This window comes from Colletes latitarsis, chromosome 8 (genome assembly GCF_051014445.1).
Source record: "Colletes latitarsis isolate SP2378_abdomen chromosome 8, iyColLati1, whole genome shotgun sequence".
Lineage (NCBI taxonomy): Eukaryota > Metazoa > Arthropoda > Insecta > Hymenoptera > Colletidae > Colletes > Colletes latitarsis.
The window spans coordinates 28,406,315-28,426,595 of NC_135141.1; the positions used below are offsets into that span (position 1 = coordinate 28,406,315).

The following is a 20,281-nucleotide window of genomic DNA, read 5'->3' on the forward strand; positions in this document are numbered from 1 at the left end:
TTCCACCTGTCGCCTCGTCCAGGACTCCTCTCTCGTCCATCGAATCAGTCGCATCAACCGTCGCCTCCTTTCCTCTCAAAAGTCGATCTTTTCGGCGTTACAGGGCGGCAGATTTCCGCTCTGACGGACGTGAAAGACCTCCTTTTTGATTTTCGTCCTGTATTAATCTCCTCGCCGAGATCCCCTTCGGCGAATCCTTCCGCGGAATATTGGAAATCCGGGAGAACGCGGAGGAACGCGGTGGCTAGTAAAAATGGAGCATGAAAAAAGTCTCAGTCACGTGTCTTTTCATAAACTCGAACCTCCTGGTCTTAATATCCAATTTTATTGCTTCTTCGACGAATCGTCTTCCGTTGTAAACTTTTATTTTGTTTGAGTCGTCGAAACCAAGGTTCTTCAGGTCTTTTTCTAAATCGTGTCCTGTTTCGTCCAGTGTTGTTGTCGCGTAATTTTCCATCGACGCAACAACAGCACGGGTGCATAATCCAAATGCAATCAATTCCCCTATATACACGGGACTCGCGATAACAGCTGGCGTTCCACCAAATCACCGGTTGCGTTTGTTGGACTTCTCTTGTTCGATCGGTTCTTTGTCCGCGAGCAATTTTACCCCGTTGTAATTCATTTTTCTCGCCGCCTTTATACCGTTCGAATTAATTTTATCGAAACCCGCGAACAGTTCGGCGAACCCGGTCCGTTTCGACGTATTATTTGCAACCGATCGCGTTTACTCCGCCTCGCCTTTCCAAACGCTGTTTACATTCGATAAAACGCTTCGTGTCCGTTTTCCATTATGTTGTTTCAACAGGTTCGATCGTTTCGATAAAATTTATTTTCCGCTTAAACATTTCTTCGTTTCCTCACATCCATAACATCGTTCTACCGTTAAAATATATTGTATTACCCATCCATCTGAAGAAAATACATTTTCGAGAACGCATCAAATTTTTGTTTCCCCGTTTATATGACTCGTTGCATTCACTTTTTCGTAGGCTGTGTTTAATAGGACGCGAATAAACTTGATTCAATGCTTCACCGTCGTCACAATAAATTAACAGGAATTGTTCAAACTTCTATAAATATACAGCGTAAAAGTAAATTGCAAAATAAACATAGAAGACTATCTCATTAGATAGAGGATCAAATGCCCTTTAAAATGAGCGTTTGTACGAGTCGATAGCTTTATTAGTTCCGGAGATATAGCGTTTGTTCACGTCGCGAGGTCAATGAACTCGCGTGGCCGTAGTAAACAGTAAACATTACGTCACTCGGTCAGTGGGTCAACGTGCGAGAAAAATACCCTTTTACCTAAATTACGATATCTCGAAAACGGAAAGTCCGATCGACAAAAACCAAAAACCATTTTAAAGGGGAAGCCTTGTCGCTTCTAACAGTGGCTCGATAATTAATAAAACACTATTAGTTTTAGAACTGCACGCGCCTAAAGTTCTAAGAAATATTTCCTTAAATATTTCCTATTTACATTGGAAGCCAATCAGAATTTTATACCAAATACAGAACAATAAGAATAGAAGGGAATAGAAAAGTCGTCAAGTTGAATGGCGCTAAAATAGCATTGCGCGTTAGAAATTCTAAACGAACTTTTAAAAACTACCATTTGACGCGTTTCACCGCGCTTTTTGGATGCCTGATGTGCTCGATCGACCGTAATTGTTAATCGCCGAGAGTTAGGATACAATTTCGGACGCGCAGATGCGTAAATCGAATTGACCACGGTGAATTAGTGTTCCCCAGCGCCTCGCGACACAGTTATTGGCGCCGCGATTCGATTAAACTGCATCAAAACGTAACGGACGCTCGCGTTCGGCCTCATTTGCGATCCCGTCTGATTCACTGGACCCTGCCCCCTTCCCCCTTTGTCCGTATCGACTCCCCTAACTAAATTATCTTCTATCGTTTCCCGCGCTCTGTCACCGTGTTCCCTTTGCCCGCCTTTAAACTGCGAACGCGGAACGACGATGCTTGATTTGCGACGGCGACGAAACCCGTTCCGGTCGTCGCGTACGAATATCTCGCGACGCGTTCGTTTCGAACGTCGCGTAACTTTCCAACGGACGCCGCTGACCGACATTTCTGTTTAATGGCTCATGGTGTTCCGGGCGAATCGACGCCGTGTGCCCGAGGAATTCCAAGTTATCGACGCGAGACCATTTTATATTCGACCACCCCTTGGCGGTAGAAACGTTCTACCGTGGTTATTTATTAATGTAACATTTAACGAGCAACCCGGGAGGTTAGCTCTTCTTCAAGGGGGCAGTCATCCATGTAAACGTTTCAAAATTTAACCATCTTTATTATTTTTTTAAAGTAAATATTACATACAACGCTATGAATCATTTTTGCTCCTTGGGGAGTACAAGATAAATTTTTAAACACTGGCGTAGGTGATCGCAGCTCCCGAGAACCAAAATAATTAATTTATGTCGAAAAATGGCGAAAGATGCGAAGAATTGACGTAAGAGAAGCTCGACTCTCACAGCGGGAATTATGAAAGTATTGATATTTAAGTTGCGAAATGACGATTATCGGCGAATCTGGCGCATTTACTTTTTCCGAACGAACGTGCAATAAATTGCACTCTAAGCGAAGTGCAGCGCCATTAGCACAGGCATCGAAGACGTTTAATGTCCCGCGAACTATATTAAATGACAAGTATAAAGGAGAAACTCCGATATGTTGTAAAGTGGGGCCTGCCACCATTTTCTGTTGAATACCTCTACTTGATAAACGAGTATTAGAATGATTCTATCTTTCTAGCTTTTGGAGGCCCCTCGCGTTGGTTCCTATTACGGCTACAATAACTAATATTTTTTACAAGAACTGGTTCTTTTCATCAGAAAAAGAAAATTGCCGTCATTTCCGTGACAGTGGTTCCTCCCCTTAATCTTCCAGCCATTTGCATTTTCCAAATTCACTCGTCGAAGGGTCGGAAATAATTACGAATCGCGAAAGGTTAATGAAAAGGCAGCTCGTTTGAAACCAGACGACCCCTTTAATACCCAAATATCGCGACACTCGATGTCGCTTCCTCGACATCCCTCGACCTTTACGATCATCCCCATATTTTCGCCCTCCTCGTCTATAATCATCGATCGCTATCAGCTATTGGTTCCCTCTCCTCCTCGTAGCACTGGACGCGGAAACTACTCAACGAGTTTCATGCCGCTAATATCGGGAAATATGAAATATTGGGCGGACGATGCCGATTGAATTCTAGAGCGTCCTGCTTATTGAACCCCAGGAGCTTCTTTATTCTCGGCAGGATCGTTCGACGGGAATGCAGCCCCCGGAATCGACGGTATCCTTCCGTGGAACGGATCGCGAAACCAGTCGGGGTCAATGGCTTTCCGCTACAAGAAGATATAATCCCATAAGTCAACCCCGGGCGATCCGCGTTCGAACAAATATGCCGTACAAACGACGCGGTCGTGCGACTCCTTCGACGGCCAACTTTCATCGTCCCCGGGGAACGGATAACGATCTTTCGCGGGGGATGCAAAACCATCGATCTACGGGTTCGTGCTCGACCACCTTCCGCGGTACTATATCGAATCTCGTTCCATCGAGCTTCGATCTATCCGGAGAATTCTCAATTTTAAATGTGTTCTTGTTATAAAAGAATCGTGCGATCGAGAATTGCCCTCGAACGCCTTTCAATGAAAAAAGGAAAGGTACTATTCCGAAGGATAAAAAGCTTCTGGAAAAGTGTTTATCGAAGAGAAAATTCATTCAGAGAAGGTTATAATCTTCGATAAAATGAATGAAATTTAATTGTTAATTGTAAACACGTACACAGGATCATTTACCTCCTCACTCTTTCACCTTAATTTTTTGTTAATAAGTTGTTTGGTATAAAGAGGAGCCATCGATAATTTTTGCTGTTTTTATCAAAACATCGACACCTTCGGTTTTTTAAATATCACGTGCAACGTTTAATCATGCCATTCGCGAGTCTATTGAATTCGAAATAAGAAATTATTGCAAGAAATTTGTTTTTTGGTTGATTTTCAATGCAAGAAATCGTTTCTAAACCAGACACGGAACAGCAATTAGAGTTCGAACGATTTTTCGCGTTTTCGCGAACCGGATTTCGATTCCAGTTTCGAGAACTCCGTCGCCGCTAATGAACGACAAATCCTACCTAGAATTTGCATACGACTAGTTCGAATTTAATATACAACGGGCTTAGACTTCAGAACGCGTACCAACTTCGCCCAGAGCTTATCGAGCTCTGCAATAAGCTCGAACCGAACTTCCGTCGAACACTGGCCACCATATTGATCCGTACTATTCTTATTGGCTCGAGTTATTTTTATTCGATCGATCTTATTCGACGTTGATGATATTCAAAAATTTGTTTCCACGCCTCGAACGTCGAATAAAAATTAAATTCTGCGTACTGTGAATTAAGAGAACTTTATAGAATGCAGGGAATTGGCTACGGTGGATTACTGGACAAAAGATACCGGAATTGATGCATTCCATTCGAGGCTGCGAACTCGAGTGGCTCGTACCGAACGAAGAGATTTTCCACTTCGATGAAAGAACGTCGTAAAAATGTGGATTGAGTCATTAGGTTCGAGCGTTCACCGCGGAGAACAGATCCCGAAAAACTATCTGACGGCGAAGATTTCCTCGTTTTCGGGTGTGAAATTTTCACTTTTCTTAAAGGAATAGACAACGAGTGCAGAAATTAGAGGAAAAATAACTTTGCACTCCGTTGATAACGAAATTACCTCTGACTGTTTATTCTTTCGAGAAAAGTGAAATCGTCGGAGCATAAAGTTATCATTTTGAAGCGACTATTGCTGCAAAGCCTGCTCGCGACAAACGTATATTGGAATTTTAGCTCCAAGAGGAGTTCTGCTCGGTTCGATCGCTACAGTCTCGGAATTTACCCGAAGACGTTGCCAGACCAGAATTAATAGGATTCGTATAATCTATAACAGAGTTATAATTAGACTGGAAAGGAAACATTTACTACAGTGGGGTTTTATATCCCACGAAAGGATCGTCTCTGATGGCTTTTAAAGGTAGAAAAAAAATTCTAGAGTTAAAGACACCGTGCATGAGAACAATAAATAGAGAGACGATTCCTGTGGCTAATCCAGTTTAAAAATCGTCGTTTGAAAGGGGGAATTACTGTGGATCGAGGCTCGACGGGACCAGTCCATTCACGCGCCATGATAAAGTTTAAGAACCTCGAACGATTAAGCGGAGTAATCCTTCCAAAGCCTTGACAGACGTGTATTAGGAGCCTGTTTCGTCTAGGAGGCAAAGCTCGTCCAAGTGCGACGTTTTCTCAGCAAACACCAGCGGCTAATGAACCACGGATAAAGACGCACTCGAAGACTCCTCGAACCTTCCAATCTTCCGGTTCTCTAAGATCCTCTAGCTGTTCAATACCTCCCCCTAGCTTTCCTGCCTCGAAAGATGCTCGACTGTCTTTTCACTGGCTATAAGGGTTCCCCTGGCGAAATGAAAGCTACCACCCCCTCGCAATATTGCTCTAGAATCTCCTAAATTGTTTTCTGGGCCTCCCAATATTGTGATGTTTCCTTAAATATATAGTTATTCCCCACTCTTTCTCAATTCTTTCCACTCGCTTCTATCGAATGTTGTTTATTAACAGCTGTGCTATACTTCTAATACCAAATGTTTATTATATTATACTGTCTTGTTATTTATGCAGGGTGTTCAGCCACCCCTGGGGAAAATTTTAATGGTAGATACTAGAGAAGAATACCAATTTGCTGACTGAGGCTTCGTTAAAAATTAATCACCGACCGGAAAGTTTTTCGAGAAAATAAAAAAATTTCACATCGTTCTAAAAAAATTATTTTTAGTTGCAGAGGTCAATTACAATCATTTTTGGTCATTAGACATACCCTCGAAATCGTATCCAATTTCGAGAAAAAAATTCCTTACCGAAAATGTAATGTCTGACCATACCGTTGAGATATTTCACTGAAATTTCATGCGTATCTTTAAAACGTCGTAACTTTTGAACGGATTGGACGATTTTAACGTTTAAAAAAGCAAACTACGCGTATTTTGATGGAGAATATGTACAAATCGCAAAAATATTCGAAAAGTTGGTCCTTGACCTCGCAAAATGAGAAAAACTCCATAAAAATGGTCCAGTTTTCAAACAGCCATAACTCCTACAATTGTGAATATATTTCAATGAAACTTTTTTCTGAAGTAGAGCTCATGGGTATCTACAGAAAAGTATTAGACAACTTTTCTGTAGGGTGTCAAACAAAATTACTAAAAATGAAAAAGGAATTTTTAAGGAAAATCGACAGGGGGTAGGTGCCTAAATTTTTCGACAAAATTAAAAAATTTCCAATCGTTCTAAAAAAATTATTTTTAGTTGCAGGTGTCTATTTTAATCATTTTTGGTCATTAGACATACCCTCAAAATTCTACCCATTTTCGAGAAAAAAATTCAAGAAGATGTGAAGTTTTTCGACAAAATTAAAAAATTTCCAATCGTTCTAAAAAAATTATTCTTTTTATCGAGAAAAAAAATTCTTTACCGATAATATAATGTATATAAAAATCAAACAATCCTCAAATCAGCAAATTGGGGTTCTTGATTTTCATTTTATTTTGGCCTCTAGAATCCCTTGGCTGCCATGGCTGTTTATTCTATTTATCAACGATTCTCCTTTCTCTGAGGTATTTGGCTAAAATGTGAATAGTTTAATTGCCGAACGCGTTTAGCCGGATCTCAAGAAAGTAAGTGGTCAGGGATTAAAACGAAATGCCAATTTCAATTAAGAGCGCCATTACAAAGAAACCGCCGCGCGCCCTTCTCCAAAGAAAATCTATTCAGATCCACGGTCAATTTAATTTTCAATCTAATTTTTCGACGCCGGGCTTCCTCGCGAGAATTTTCCCCTTCCTCTATGCTGCTAATGAAAACAAAGTTTCCCACTGTTCGATGAAATTTTCGTGAGAAGAAAGTTGCCGGTTATTCTTTCTATTTGGTTTCGAACAATCGACCTCTTAGTGTACACGAATTTCCTCGCATTCCTTGCGAATAGAATTCATTGCAAAACGTCTGCTAATTTTATAAAATTACCATAGAACTTAGAAGCGATCAGAATTTTTACAGTCAGTTCTCGAAGGGTAGAATCCATAGCTGGAAGAAATCTAAAGTTATTGAAATATTGAATATAAAAGATTTAAAAAATAATTGCGATAGGTGGTTCCCCAGATAAATCTAATTTTAGTTTTCAAAGGGTTGCTGTCGTAACTCGTATTGCTTTTGTTTTACTTACCTGTTTGATCCAACTTTTCCACAGATCCCTGTCCCAGGGGTGGTGAAAGCCGAGATATAAGTGCCGCGTTTCACAATGGTGGCTGTCTCCTTGTTGCTGAGTTTGATGACACTGCTGAGTGACCCTTGGAAATCCAGTGATACGCAACACGAGTTTACCCAGACGTGACGGGGCATAGCAGACTGCACCACCCCCGCCAGCCAGCTCCATCCATTCTGGTCGGGACTCCGGACAGGCTGAAATCAAGATGATTGATTTCGAGTTATAGTCGCGCTGGCTTAACTCGGTTATTAGGACACGTACGACTCGTTACAGTAATCCCACAAACGTCAAAACTGAAATTCTTTTCGAGATTATATTTACCCTTCATTGAAAAATCACTAAAAAATTCCTTTCACCCACGACTATTAAATCTACAGATTTGGCGGGAACAAACTGGGCGTCGATCACAATTTAGACTCTCAACTTTAGTAAACCACTTACTTTTTGACTGTGTATAAATTTTATCGATCATTTATTTTCAAATATTTGACTGACGATATTAGTAATAGGAACTGTTTTTTAAGTATATTTTTACTTTCAAAATAGCCAACGGAGTCCTTCTTTTCCAGATTTCAATTAATAATATCGGAATCGTTCGATCGAGGGGTTGAAGCTTGTTTACTATCCTTGCAATTACAAGTATTTTCGTTTTTAAAATATTCGATCAACGATGCTTGTAGTAACTAATCTCGAAATATATGTTTAAGTTCAAAACAGTTAACACAATCATTCTTTTCCAGATTTCAATTAATAATATCTGAATCGTTCGATCGAGGGGTTGAAGCTTGTTTACTATCCTTGCAATTACAAGTATTTTCGATTTTAAAATATTCGACCAACGATGCTTGTAGTAACTAGTCTCGAAATATATTTTTAATTTCAAAGCAACCAACACAGTCTGCTTTTTCCAGATTTCAACTATTAATATCCGAATCGTTCGACCGAGGGGTTGAAGCTCGTTTACTATCCTTGCAATTACAAGTATTTTCGATTTTAAAATATTCGACAAACGATGCTTATAGTAACTAGTCTCGAAATATATTATTAATTTCAAAACAACCAACGCAGTCTGCCTTTTCCAGATTTCAACTATTAATATCGGAATCGTTCGACCGAGGGGTTGAAGCTTATTTTCCTTGCAATTGCAAGTATTTTCGTTTTTAAAATATTCAACCAACGATGCTTGTTGTAACTAATCTCGAAATATATGTTTAAGTTCAAAACAGTTAACACAATCATTCTTTTCCAGATTTCAATTAATAATATCCGAATCGTTCGATCGAGGGGTTGAAGCTTATTTTCCTTGCAATTGCAAGTATTTTCGTTTTTAAAATATTCAACCAACGATGCTTGTTGTAACTAATCTCGAAATATATGTTTAAGTTCAAAACAGTTAACACAATCATTCTTTTCCAGATTTCAATTAATAATATCGGAATCGTTCGATCGAGGGGTTGAAGCTTATTTTCCTTGCAATTGCAAGTATTTTCGATTTTAAAATATTCGAACAACGATGCTTATAGTAACTAGTCTCGAAATATATTTTTAATTTCAAAACAGTTAACACAATCATTCTTTTCCAGATTTCAATTAATAATATCCGAATCGTTCGATCGAGGGGTTGAAGCTTATTTTCCTTGCAATTGCAAGTATTTTCGATTTTAAAATATTCGACCAACGATGCTTATAGTAACTAGTCTCGAAATATATTTTTAATTTCAAAACAACCAACGCAGTCTGCCTTTTCCAGATTTCAACTATTAATATCCGAATCGTTCGACCGAGGGGTTGAAGCTTATTTTCCTTGCAATTGCAAGTATTTTCGTTTTTAAAATATTCGATCAACGATGTTTGTTGTAACTAATCTCGAAATATATTTTTAATTTCAAAACAACCAACGCAGTCTGCCTTTTCCAGATTTCAACTATTAATATCGGAATCGTTCGACCGAGGGGTTGAAGCTTATTTTCCTTGCAATTACAAGTATTTTCGTTTTTAAAATACTCGATCAACGATGCTTGTAGTAACTAGTCTCGAAATATATTTTTAATTTCAAAACAACCAACGCAGTCTGCCTTTTCCAGATTTCAATTAATAATATCAGAATCGTTCGACCGAGGGGTTGAAGCTTATTTCCTTGCAATTACAAGTATTTTCGTTTTTAAAATATTCGACCAACGATGCTCGTAGTAACTAATCTCGAAATATATTTTTAATTTCAAAACAACCAACACAGTCTGCCTTTTCCAGATTTCAACTATTAATATCGGAATCGTTCGACCGAGGGGTTGAAGCTTGCTTATTATCCTTGCAATTGCAAGTATTTTCGTTTTTAAAATATTCGACCAACGATGCTTGTAGTCTCGAAATATATGTTTAATTTCAAAACAACCAACGCAGTCTGCCTTTTCCAGATTTCAACTATTAATATCGGAATCGTTCGACCGAGGGGTTGAAGCTCGTTTACTATCCTTGCAATTACAAGTATTTTCGATTTTAAAATATTCGACAAACGATGCTTATAGTAACTAGTCTCGAAATATATTATTAATTTCAAAACAACCAACGCAGTGTGCCTTTTCCAGATTTCAACTATTAATATCCGAATCGTTCGACCGAGGGGTTGAATCTCGTTTATTTTCCTTGCAATTACAAGTATTTTCGTTGTTAAAATATTCGACCAACGATGCTCGTAGTAACTAGTCTCGAAATATATTATTAATTTCAAAACAACCAACGCAGTCTGCCTTTTCCAGATTCCAATTAAAATATCCAAGTTGTACATCCCCAGAGGGTAGAATGTTTCCCCCAGTTTCTGGTTTAACATTTCCAGAAAAGACTATGAAAATGTTAAGTTAGATTGCAAGATAGCGTGCCTCGGACTTCCCACGATTATCGTTGATTCCGTTCGCGGAGGGAGACTCAAGATTTATAGATCGTCTCCGCGACAGGAGTTTGCATTTCAATTCTCGCTCAGGGGGATATTATTATTCCGACTGGCGTACCCCGCGGGGTATTCGTCGGTTTCCACGACCTCCCAGTACGCGAAACAAATTCCGGATTTACATCGGGTTTTTCGGCGGGAACTGTCCGCGAAATTCGATCACGGCGGGGAAGCGCGTTGTCAAACCGCGGACAGTTAGGCGTGGTTCGCGCGGCCGTGAAACGAACGCGCCAGAATTTAAAGCCATATTCGACGGGGATATCAATGGACCGGCTGCCATTCGTAGCGCCGTGTTATTAGATGACGCGGCTGAATTCGTTCGGCGTGAAAAAAAAAAAAAAAAAAACCGGGAACAGTTTATCCCTTGGGAATTCAACGTTCGAGAGCTCGACGCTAATTGGTCGTGTGATATCCAACCGCTCGATTCGAAAATACCGCCATCGAGGAAACGTTGTCGTCGAAAACAATCCTTCGAGTCATTTTTCAATTACGTTTCATCTCTCTTAAAATCGGTTTTTTATACGAATTAATTTTATTCCTTCATTTAAAACTCGTCGAAAGAAATAACTCTGAAAGCAACACTTTGTGGAATCTTTGTAACGATTTCTTTGAAGCAACTTTAGAGATTGTAACCCATCGAAAGCAGCGAACAATTCACGGGGGAAGCCATTTTGGATGGCTGGGTGGGATGACCGAAGAAACAGCGAAGAAAAACGTAAAGTTTATCGAAGGTTCGTTCGGACGGGGAGCTATTCGATTGATCAGTAACCTCATCAGGATGGCGTCGAGTAACAAGAGCCCAAACCAAGAATGCGGGCAATTAAAACTTCTCGAAAAGCTTTTCGCTACAGGCTTGGTCAACGCTTCAGGCACGATATTGAAGCATTCCCGAGAAACTTTTCTCTCCCCCATGGTAATGGCCGGATATCTACTCGATAAGAGACGCAATCGACCAACAACGTTGCCCCAAACGGGAAACGATTTTTCTTCCTGGCATAGAAATCCGCGAGAAACGCTACAAAATTAATTCCACGAAAATTTGAAAAAGTGTACAGGGTGTTCGACCACCCCTGGGAAAAATTTTAATGGGAGATTCTAGAAGCCAAAATAAAACGAAAATCAACAATATCAATTTCTTGACTGAGGCTTCATTAAAAAGTTATTAACGTTTCAAGTTCCACCCGTACTGAATTTTTTTCTAGAAAGTGGGTAGGATTTCGGGGGTAGGTCTATTCATAAAAAATTATTGTAATTGACCCCCGCAATCGAAAATAATTTTTCCAGAACGATTTGAAATTTTAATTTTATTGAAAAATTTCACACCTTCTCGAATTTTTTTCTAAGAAATGAGTAGGATTTCGGGGATATGACTCTTCACCAAAAATGATTGTAATTGACCCCTACAGACAAAAATATTTTTTTTAGAACGATTTGAAATTTTCATTTTCGTCGAAAAATTTAGGCACCTACTGTCCATCGATTTTTCTTAAAAATTCGTTTTTTATTTTTAGTAAATTTATTTGGCGCCCTACAGAAAAGTTGTGTAATACTTTTTTGTAGGTATCATGAGCTCTACTTCAGAAAAAAGTTTCATTCAAATATATCCACTATTGTAGGAGTTATGGCTGTTTGAAAATTGGACCATTTCTATTGGGTTTCTCTCAGTTCACGGGGTCAAGGATCAACTTTTCGAATATTTTTGCAATTTCTACATATTCTTTATCTAAATACGCATCGTTTGCGTTTTTGAAAATTAAAATCGTCCAATCCGTTCAGGAGTTATGATGTCTTAAAGATTCGCATGAAATTTCGGAGAACGATTTCTGGTCTGAAATTAGATTTTCGGTAAGGAATTTTTTTCTCGAAAATGCGTAGAATTTCGGGGGTATGTATAATGACCAAAAATGATTGCGATCGACACTTACAATCGAAAATAATTTTTTTAAAATGATTTGAAAAATTCTTTTTCTGCCAAAAAATTTCAATACCTACCCGATTTTTTTTCTCGAAAGTGGGTAGGATTTCAGGGATATGTCTATTCACCAGAAATGCTTATAATTGACCCCTGCAACGAAAACTAATTTTTCCAGAACGATTTTAAATTTTTGAATTTAATTGTTAATAACTTTTTAACGGAGCCTTCATCGACAAATTGGTATTCTTGATTTTCGCCTTATTTTGGCTTCTAGAATCTCCCATTAAAATTTTTCCCAGGGGTGGTCGAACACCCTGCATGTTCACGTACAAATCCAAAAGAAAATAAAGCTTATGTTATTTATACGTTAAAATTTATGCTTCTAGATTTTTATACGTCTTTTTCCGATATTTCCGATATTAGTAATATAATATTAAGATGGAAAATTCATAAATTCTACGCAAATGTAACAAATTCTAAAGGTCAAGATAAGACGAAAATCAATTTCTTGACTGAGGCTTCATTAAAATGTTATTAAAAAATTAAATTAAAAAGTTTCAAATCGTTCTGAAAAAATTATTTTTGGTTGCAGGGGTCAATTACAATAATTTTTGGTCATTAGACATACCCTCGAAATCCTACCCACTTTCGAGAAAAAAATTCGAGATGTGAAATTTTTCGACAAAATTAAAAAATTTCAAATCGTTCTAAAAAAATTATTTTCGATTGCAAGGGTCAATTACAATCATTTTTGATGAATACATATACCCCCGAAATCCTACCCAGTTTCGAGAAAAAAATTCGAGAAGGTGGACAAATTGCCGTTCTACAGCCGCAACTTTGAACGTTAATAACTTTTTAACAAAGCCTCCATCAACAAATTGGTATTCCTGATTTTAGTCTTATCTTGGCCTCTAGAATCTCCCATTAAAATTTTTCCCAGGGATGGCCGAACACCCTGTATAATATATTATAGTATTTTGCGTGTCAATTGTACAAATAATAATTTATTTTAAAAGGTTAACTTCTTTCAGCGTAATTCTAAAATATGTGTCGTATCTCACTCGATTTCGATGAACTGATCGAGACACTGAATTAATTCGCGCCCGTTTAATTTAATCCTCGATCCCATCGCGAAAAACAGAGACGTGCAATTATTTCTAATTCTCCGCCGTTTGCTGATTTAAACTACGACCGCGGTCAGTTTCAATTAGAAATTGCTCGGAGTCAGCGAACCCCGGCCCTTTAACGGCACAGAAACAAATTTTGCGGCCCCGTTGGCATCAATGGCAGCTACGTTCCGATTAACGCCAGTTAGTGTCGTTGAAGCCATCCGGGTTTAACGAGTTCCCCCTAATCCGGTCTCTAAATTGCCAAAAAGCTGCTCGTTTCTCTACTGACAACACGCTGCATAATTGCGGTTTCTGATGCGATTACAATGCTGATCATCGCGTATCTGCGGTTCATTTCACCCTCCCCACCCCCCCCGTGGGACGTTCCGCGCGTAATTATACCCGGTTACGCGTTTCAAAACACCGAAAGGACTCGCGTGCACTTCGAAACTCTCGCGAAAAATCGCTAAACAAGATCGATCTACTCTGTTGCGAGCGTTACACTGCAATTGATCGATGGTTCCGTTCGAAGTGGTCAGATGGACAGTTCCTTTCGAGCTGGTCAATTGAAAATTTCAACAAATCAATAGGTGTATCGATCAATAAGTGAATTGCACACGTTCGATTTTAACCTGACTGAAAGTTGTATATTCGAGCTACGAAATAATTGACGATAATTGGTACTTCTAATCGCACTTATTTATTAATATTGAAGTTACTGTTTCTATCGTAGTTCTTGCCATCCTTCTCGAGACCTCCCAGGCAAAGGACTCCGAACATCGAGCTTGCTGATATTCAGGCCAACTAGTTCGTACAATATTAACCCGTAGCACGACGGAGAACAGGCGAAAGTCACTTTGGTACGCGTAACGATTTTATGAAGTATTAATTACGATACGGTGTTCGCTGGTAGCGAAAATTTCTCTTCGACGCGGGACAAACGGAAATGCGATCAGCGTTCAACGCGTTAACGTTTAATTGATATAAAGTTATTTGCTTTCAACGACCGAGGGTACACTTTATAGAGTGCACTAAAACTGGCCAGTACTGGAGGCGGCCGTTAAGAGGAATTCGCGCGGGACTCGAGCATCGCAGTTAAATGAATTTAACCGAGCAGCTCATTAGAGGATCAAACTTTTCGATGACAGCGGGGTAGTTCGACTCGTTTAAGCAGAAAACACCCCGGAGACCCGATAGAACGATCCTTCGGTACGTAAGTGAATTCATTTGCTCCTCCGCTTCCCCACCTCCGATTCGAACCACGATATCTCGTTTATCGACGCGTTTACAGCAAAATCGTGTATCACGAAAGTTATTGGGAATTACATTTCGAAACTTTTCGGTACTGTACAAATTTTCGATAGATCGGATATTAACCGAGATATGGACCAAAATGTTTTTGTTTTTTTTACACGTAACGAGAATGGGCGAAGCTTTATTGAAAAATGAAACAAAATAAATTAATAATTCAGTTTTTAAACAGAAAACATTTCAAAGAACTGCTAGAATGTTCCTTTCGACTGGGAGTAAATTTAGTTTGTCTCCCATGCCCCAATTTCTAATAAACTGCACGATATCTCGTTTATCGTCCTTGTTACAGGAAAAATGTATAGGATGAAAGTTATTGAAAATTATATTTTTGAACTTTTCTATCTCATACAAATTTTCGATAGGAGGGACATTAACCGAGATATCGATCCTTTTAACAGGAGTTACACGGTGCAACGACTTTCTTACGAGTACCGAGGCTCGAAAAAAAGAAAAATGGAGCGTAGGAAATACTCGAGCAACCGTATAAATATTCATCGGACGCTTCGAATTCATAACCACTCACGCAAATCGACCGAGTCGCGTTACTTTTTCCGCGAGGAGCCCGCGAACGATAATTGAATTCTCGCGGGGAAAGTAGGGTTAAGTCTGCTATTTTCAACTTTTGCAAATGACGGTTGTTTAGCGAATTACAACGATATTTAACCACAACCCTTGCTTTATCTCCAACAATCTCGACGGAAGTTCATAGTTTAAAATCGTATCTATTAAATACCGATCTTTTTGCAAAGGGTTTCTCTAGAAATGACTCGAGTTGATAAAATCGCGGAAGAAGGCAAAATGGCGTCGTACTGTTCTGCTTTCGAGGCGAACACGAACCGCAAAAAGGTTAATTTGGGGGCGTAAAACCTTCCAACGAACACGAGAGCCGAAAAACCTACTTGTTAACCCCTAAATAAACACACCCTGTGTCTTCGAGGGGTAATCGCGGGGGCTTTGGAGCGGTTTTAAGGACCCAGCGTGGAACTCTATCTCGCAAGTACTCGGGGCAACTCTAAATTCAGCTTTTCCGCAACATCGCGTCGTTTAAAGGAGGACACGCTTTGATGGCTGCTCCTTCGGGATCCGAGGCTTGATTAAACTCGAGATACTCGCCGGTAACAGGTGTTCGCTATTGGCGAGCGTGCTGAATCAACATCGAATAACCTCAGCGAGACGATCTCGTTGGCTGTTCGACGACTTTTTCGGCGTTGCATTCTGCAAACTTATCTACTTTCTGGCATTCGTTTCGCCCCGCAACAGACGACGAAAAGGTATTCCTCGACTCTCGGCTCGACGATTTACCGGGCGCACTGCGGTTTCCTAGTTTTCGGTTCCCCGGCATAATTAGCGGGGAACGCGTAGTCCATCTTTTTGGCCGACGTGAACTTTCCGGTTTGCATTTAATTTGCCACCGTTTCCTGTTTTCGTTTCGCGTTCGACTATTTTTCTTCGAGACCGACCGCCAGGGCGACGTGTAACCGGTGCACAGTGGACCAAACAGCGATTTTAGTTTGTAAAAGTATTTGTCGGAGGCAGCTTCTTGTTGCTGGAAGGGGAAGACCTTATTTTTCTACAGGGATGCAAAATTTGCAGATTTTAAGAACGATTTTCGACCTTTTAACAGCTGGAATCGCTGTTTGGGTGTTCGAAAAAATACAAACGTATAAAATGGACGGGTTAAACAGCGATTTTAGTTTGTAAAAATATTTGTCGGAGGCAGCTTCTTATTGCTGGAAGGGGAAGACCTTGTTTTTCTACAGGGATGTAAAATTTGCAGATTTTAAGAACAATTTTCGACCTTTTAACAGCTGGAATCGCTGTTTGGGTGTTCGAAAACATACAAACGTACAAAATGGACGGGTCAAACAGCGATTTTAGTTTCTAAAAATATTTGTCGGAGGCAGCTTCTTGTTGCTGGAAGGGGAAGACCTTATTTTTCTACAGGGATGTAAAATTTGCAGATTTTAAGAACAATTTTCGACCTTTTAACAGCTGGAATCGCTGTTTGGGTGTTCGAAAAAATACAAACGTACAAAATGGACGGGTCAAACAGCGATTTTAGTTTCTAAAAATATTTGTCGAAGGCAGCTTCTTGTTGCTGGAAGGGGAAGACCTTATTTTTCTACGGGGATGTAAAATTTGCAGATCTTAAGAACAATTTTCGACCTTTTAACAGCTGGAATCGCTGTTTGGGTGTTCGAAAAAATACAAACGTACAAAATGGACGGGTCAAACAGCGATTTTAGTTTGTAAAAATATTTGTCGGAGGCAGCTTCTTATTGCTGGAAGGGGAAGACCTTATTTTTCTACAGGGATGTAAAATTTGCAGATTTTAAGAACAATTTTCGACCTTTTAACAGCTGGAATCGCTGTTTGGGTGTTCGAAAAAATACAAACGTACAAAATGGACGAGTCAAACAGCGATTTTAGTTTCTAAAAATATTTGTCGGAGGCAGCTTCTTGTTGCTGGAAGGGGAAGACCTTATTTTTCTACAGGGATGTAAAATTTGCAGATTTTAAGAACAATTTTCGACCTTTTAACAGCTGGAATCGCTGTTTGGGTGTTCGAAAAATACAAACGTACAAAATGGACGGGTCAAACAGCGATTTTAGTTTCTAAAAATATTTGTCAAAGGCAGCTTCTTGTTGCTGGAAGGGGAAGACCTTATTTTTCTACAGGGATGTAAAATTTACAGATTTTAAGAACAATTTTCGACCTTTTAACAGCTGGAATCGCTGTTTGGGTGTTCGAAAAAATACAAACGTACAAAATGGACGGGTCAAACAGCGATTTTAATTTCTACAAGTATTTGTCGAAGGCAGCTTCTTGTTGCTGGAAGGAGAAGACCTTATTTTTCTACAGGGATGTAAAATTTGCAGATTTTAAGAACAATTTTCGACCTTTTAACAGCTGGAATCGTTGTTTGGGTGTTCGAAAAATACAAACGTACAAAATGGACGGGTCAAACAGCGATTTTAGTTTCTAAAAATATTTGTCGAAGGCAGCTTCTTGTTGCTGGAAGGGGAAGACCTTATTTTTCTACAGGGATGTAAAATTTGCAGATCTTAAGAACAATTTTCGACCTTTTAACAGCTGGAATCGCTGTTTGGGTGTTCGAAAATATACAAACGTATAAAATGGACGGGTCAAACTCGAGAGCAAATAGGAAAACAGCCGGACGTACGCGAAGCGAGTTTTTAAACGACGACCGACAGTTTTTCTAAATAATTCTGTTTGGTTTTGATACCGTTTGTACGGTTTTGCTATTTTGGTGGGTTTTTCTGGACGGCGTCGAAACATTTGTTATCGCGTTTACAGCACGAATGCAACGACAGAGATTTAGCGGCGTTTCATGGTCGTTTCGGGACGCGTTGTTAGGTTTATGTGGGTTTAACAAACGTCTGAAAGTTGGAACGAAGATAACGAGGTACGAGTTTCGTGTTAATAAGAATTAGAATTTTAGACAAGACTACTGTCATTATGAATGCTGTAGATTCTTGGAGAATTATCGAATGCCTCTATTTGTGATATTATAATTAGAATGAACATCTTTAGATTCCAAAAAAGTTCAGAAACAACGAATAAAATTAATCATGACTTTACTATATTTAATACTAAGAATGTACAATACCTTTGAAATGTTCTTTCTCGTCATCATTGAAATATGGATACAATTATAATCAAAAAATTTAATAACACAAAATTATATATATCGGAGAATGTAAATCAGTTTAAAATTCTAATTAACATTGAAGTAAATGAAGATATCAAAGAAACTGCTACCAGAAAAAGAGATCGAATGTTCCACTGGACTTGATACGCTCGAGTCACATCAAAGCGACATTTACAAAGGTATTTTACACCCCTTTAGCGTGTCGCAGCCATCCCCGGCCTATATTGACCCGAGTAACCCCGAATTCATACAAACGTCCATTGATTCAGCCATTTTTATCAAACGACAACGGAGTTGAGCGCCGCTTTGCCGAACGTGACCGGAATTGAATCATCCCGATTCCTCGTCTGCGGGGGATCGTCCGATGTTTTCCGGGGCTATAAATGACACACAGTGCCATAGAGAACACGCAAGTTTCAGCTTTTTACTCTTCTCGTCGTTCGATACCCCAGTTTGAACATTTCTAGAACGAGATCGCCTCAATTTTTTCAAACTCTAACTCATTTTACGAGGTAAAGAATAGACCTATCGTTAGTGGGATGAACGCTATCGCTGTACCATGAGTGTCTTATAACATGAGATACACTCTTTCAAAGTGGAACAAAATGTTAAAAAGATCACGCATCAAATTGTAAGGGGATCCTCGTACGAAGGCTTTAATCTACGTAATGGGTTTAATGGGTCGATGATCAACAATGACTATGGTCACTAGTGGTCAACAGTGAGGTGGACATCAAGGTCAGCGGTCCAGTGAAGATCCAGAAATGGTCAAGAGGTGGGACCAATCGAAATAGTATTGTTCTCTAGATCAAACGGTTCTTGACTCTTCACGTTGACATTGTCTCCCCACTCTTCGACTTCCCCACTTGAAGACTACCGCTGGACAAATTCTTCAGTACCCCTGGAGCATCCAGGGGGACCGGGTCTCGCGGGCCTAAGTCAGGCCATTCGTGGATCGCTGACCACTGGGGGGACCAGGAGTGACCAGGAGTGACCAGGAGTGACCAGGAGTGACCAGGACTGACCAGTGCTGACCAGTGGAGATCCGACTACTGACCACTACTGACCACTACTGACCACTACTGACCAGTGCCGGACGGTGATGACCAACGGTAAGAACTGTTTAAAAATTCTCTCCCCTCTTCTATTCTATCGTCTGATACCAATTTCGCGTCAATGAACTGATTTTGCCTTGCTTGTCTAACTGATGTTGCTATAATTTGAATATTTTCTTACTTTACAGATGGCCCAGTGGCAACAGCGGCTTAGTGGTAACTATCCTATGTACTGACGACAAGTAGTAAGTCCACTTCACTTGTTTATATTTCATTATTTTTATTTGTTTGTTTGATGTGAATTCACCTCTATTTATCTGATTTTATTTGATTATTACGAATGTTTCTTTTCTCTGTTTCCATTTTTACATTGTTTGTTGAATTTATGTTGTTGCTTTGATATGTATAATATGGCAGGATATAATAATGTAATATTGTTTCCAATCATATACTGTATTTGTTTCTATACAATCTCAGGTATTTTTATTCCACTGATTAGAATAAGATTTTTGTGGTTTATGTTCTTGCTCGAACTCTCGTAATAATCTGCGGAGGTACTTTCATTCTTTCATTTCGTTTCATTGTTTGGTGTTGATTCAATTTGGGGCCTCGATCTAAGTTTCGTTTTGATATGTACGACACTGCGTTGATTCAGTTTGGGGTCTCCATCCAAGTTTCTTTCATTATTACGAATGTTCGTTTTGATATCTATAACATTGTGTCAATGCATATTCCATATTTGTTTCGACGACACTGATTAATATAGGATTTTTATTTTTATGTTTCAGCTTAAATTCTTCTAATATTTTGCTTAATTTCTTTAATGATACTAACACAAGTAGCAGTTTTTGTTTCAGGTCAGATCTATTGTAGATCAATTCCAAGGACATCGAGGGAGTACGCCACAACCGCCGAGGG

The 20,281-nt window shown here is 39.4% G+C and overlaps 1 protein-coding gene across 2 annotated transcripts in view; it reads right to left on the minus strand.

Annotated features, from left to right (window-relative positions):
* Phlpp (PH domain leucine-rich repeat protein phosphatase) overlaps positions 1–20,281 on the minus strand; it is a 107,634-nt gene that overhangs the window by 35,764 nt on the left and 51,589 nt on the right. For both annotated transcript variants that reach the window (XM_076770963.1, XM_076770962.1), the window contains one exon: positions 7,311–7,546. In XM_076770963.1, the coding sequence (XP_076627078.1) occupies positions 7,311–7,546 (236 nt within the window). The remainder of the gene's footprint in view (positions 1–7,310; positions 7,547–20,281) is intronic.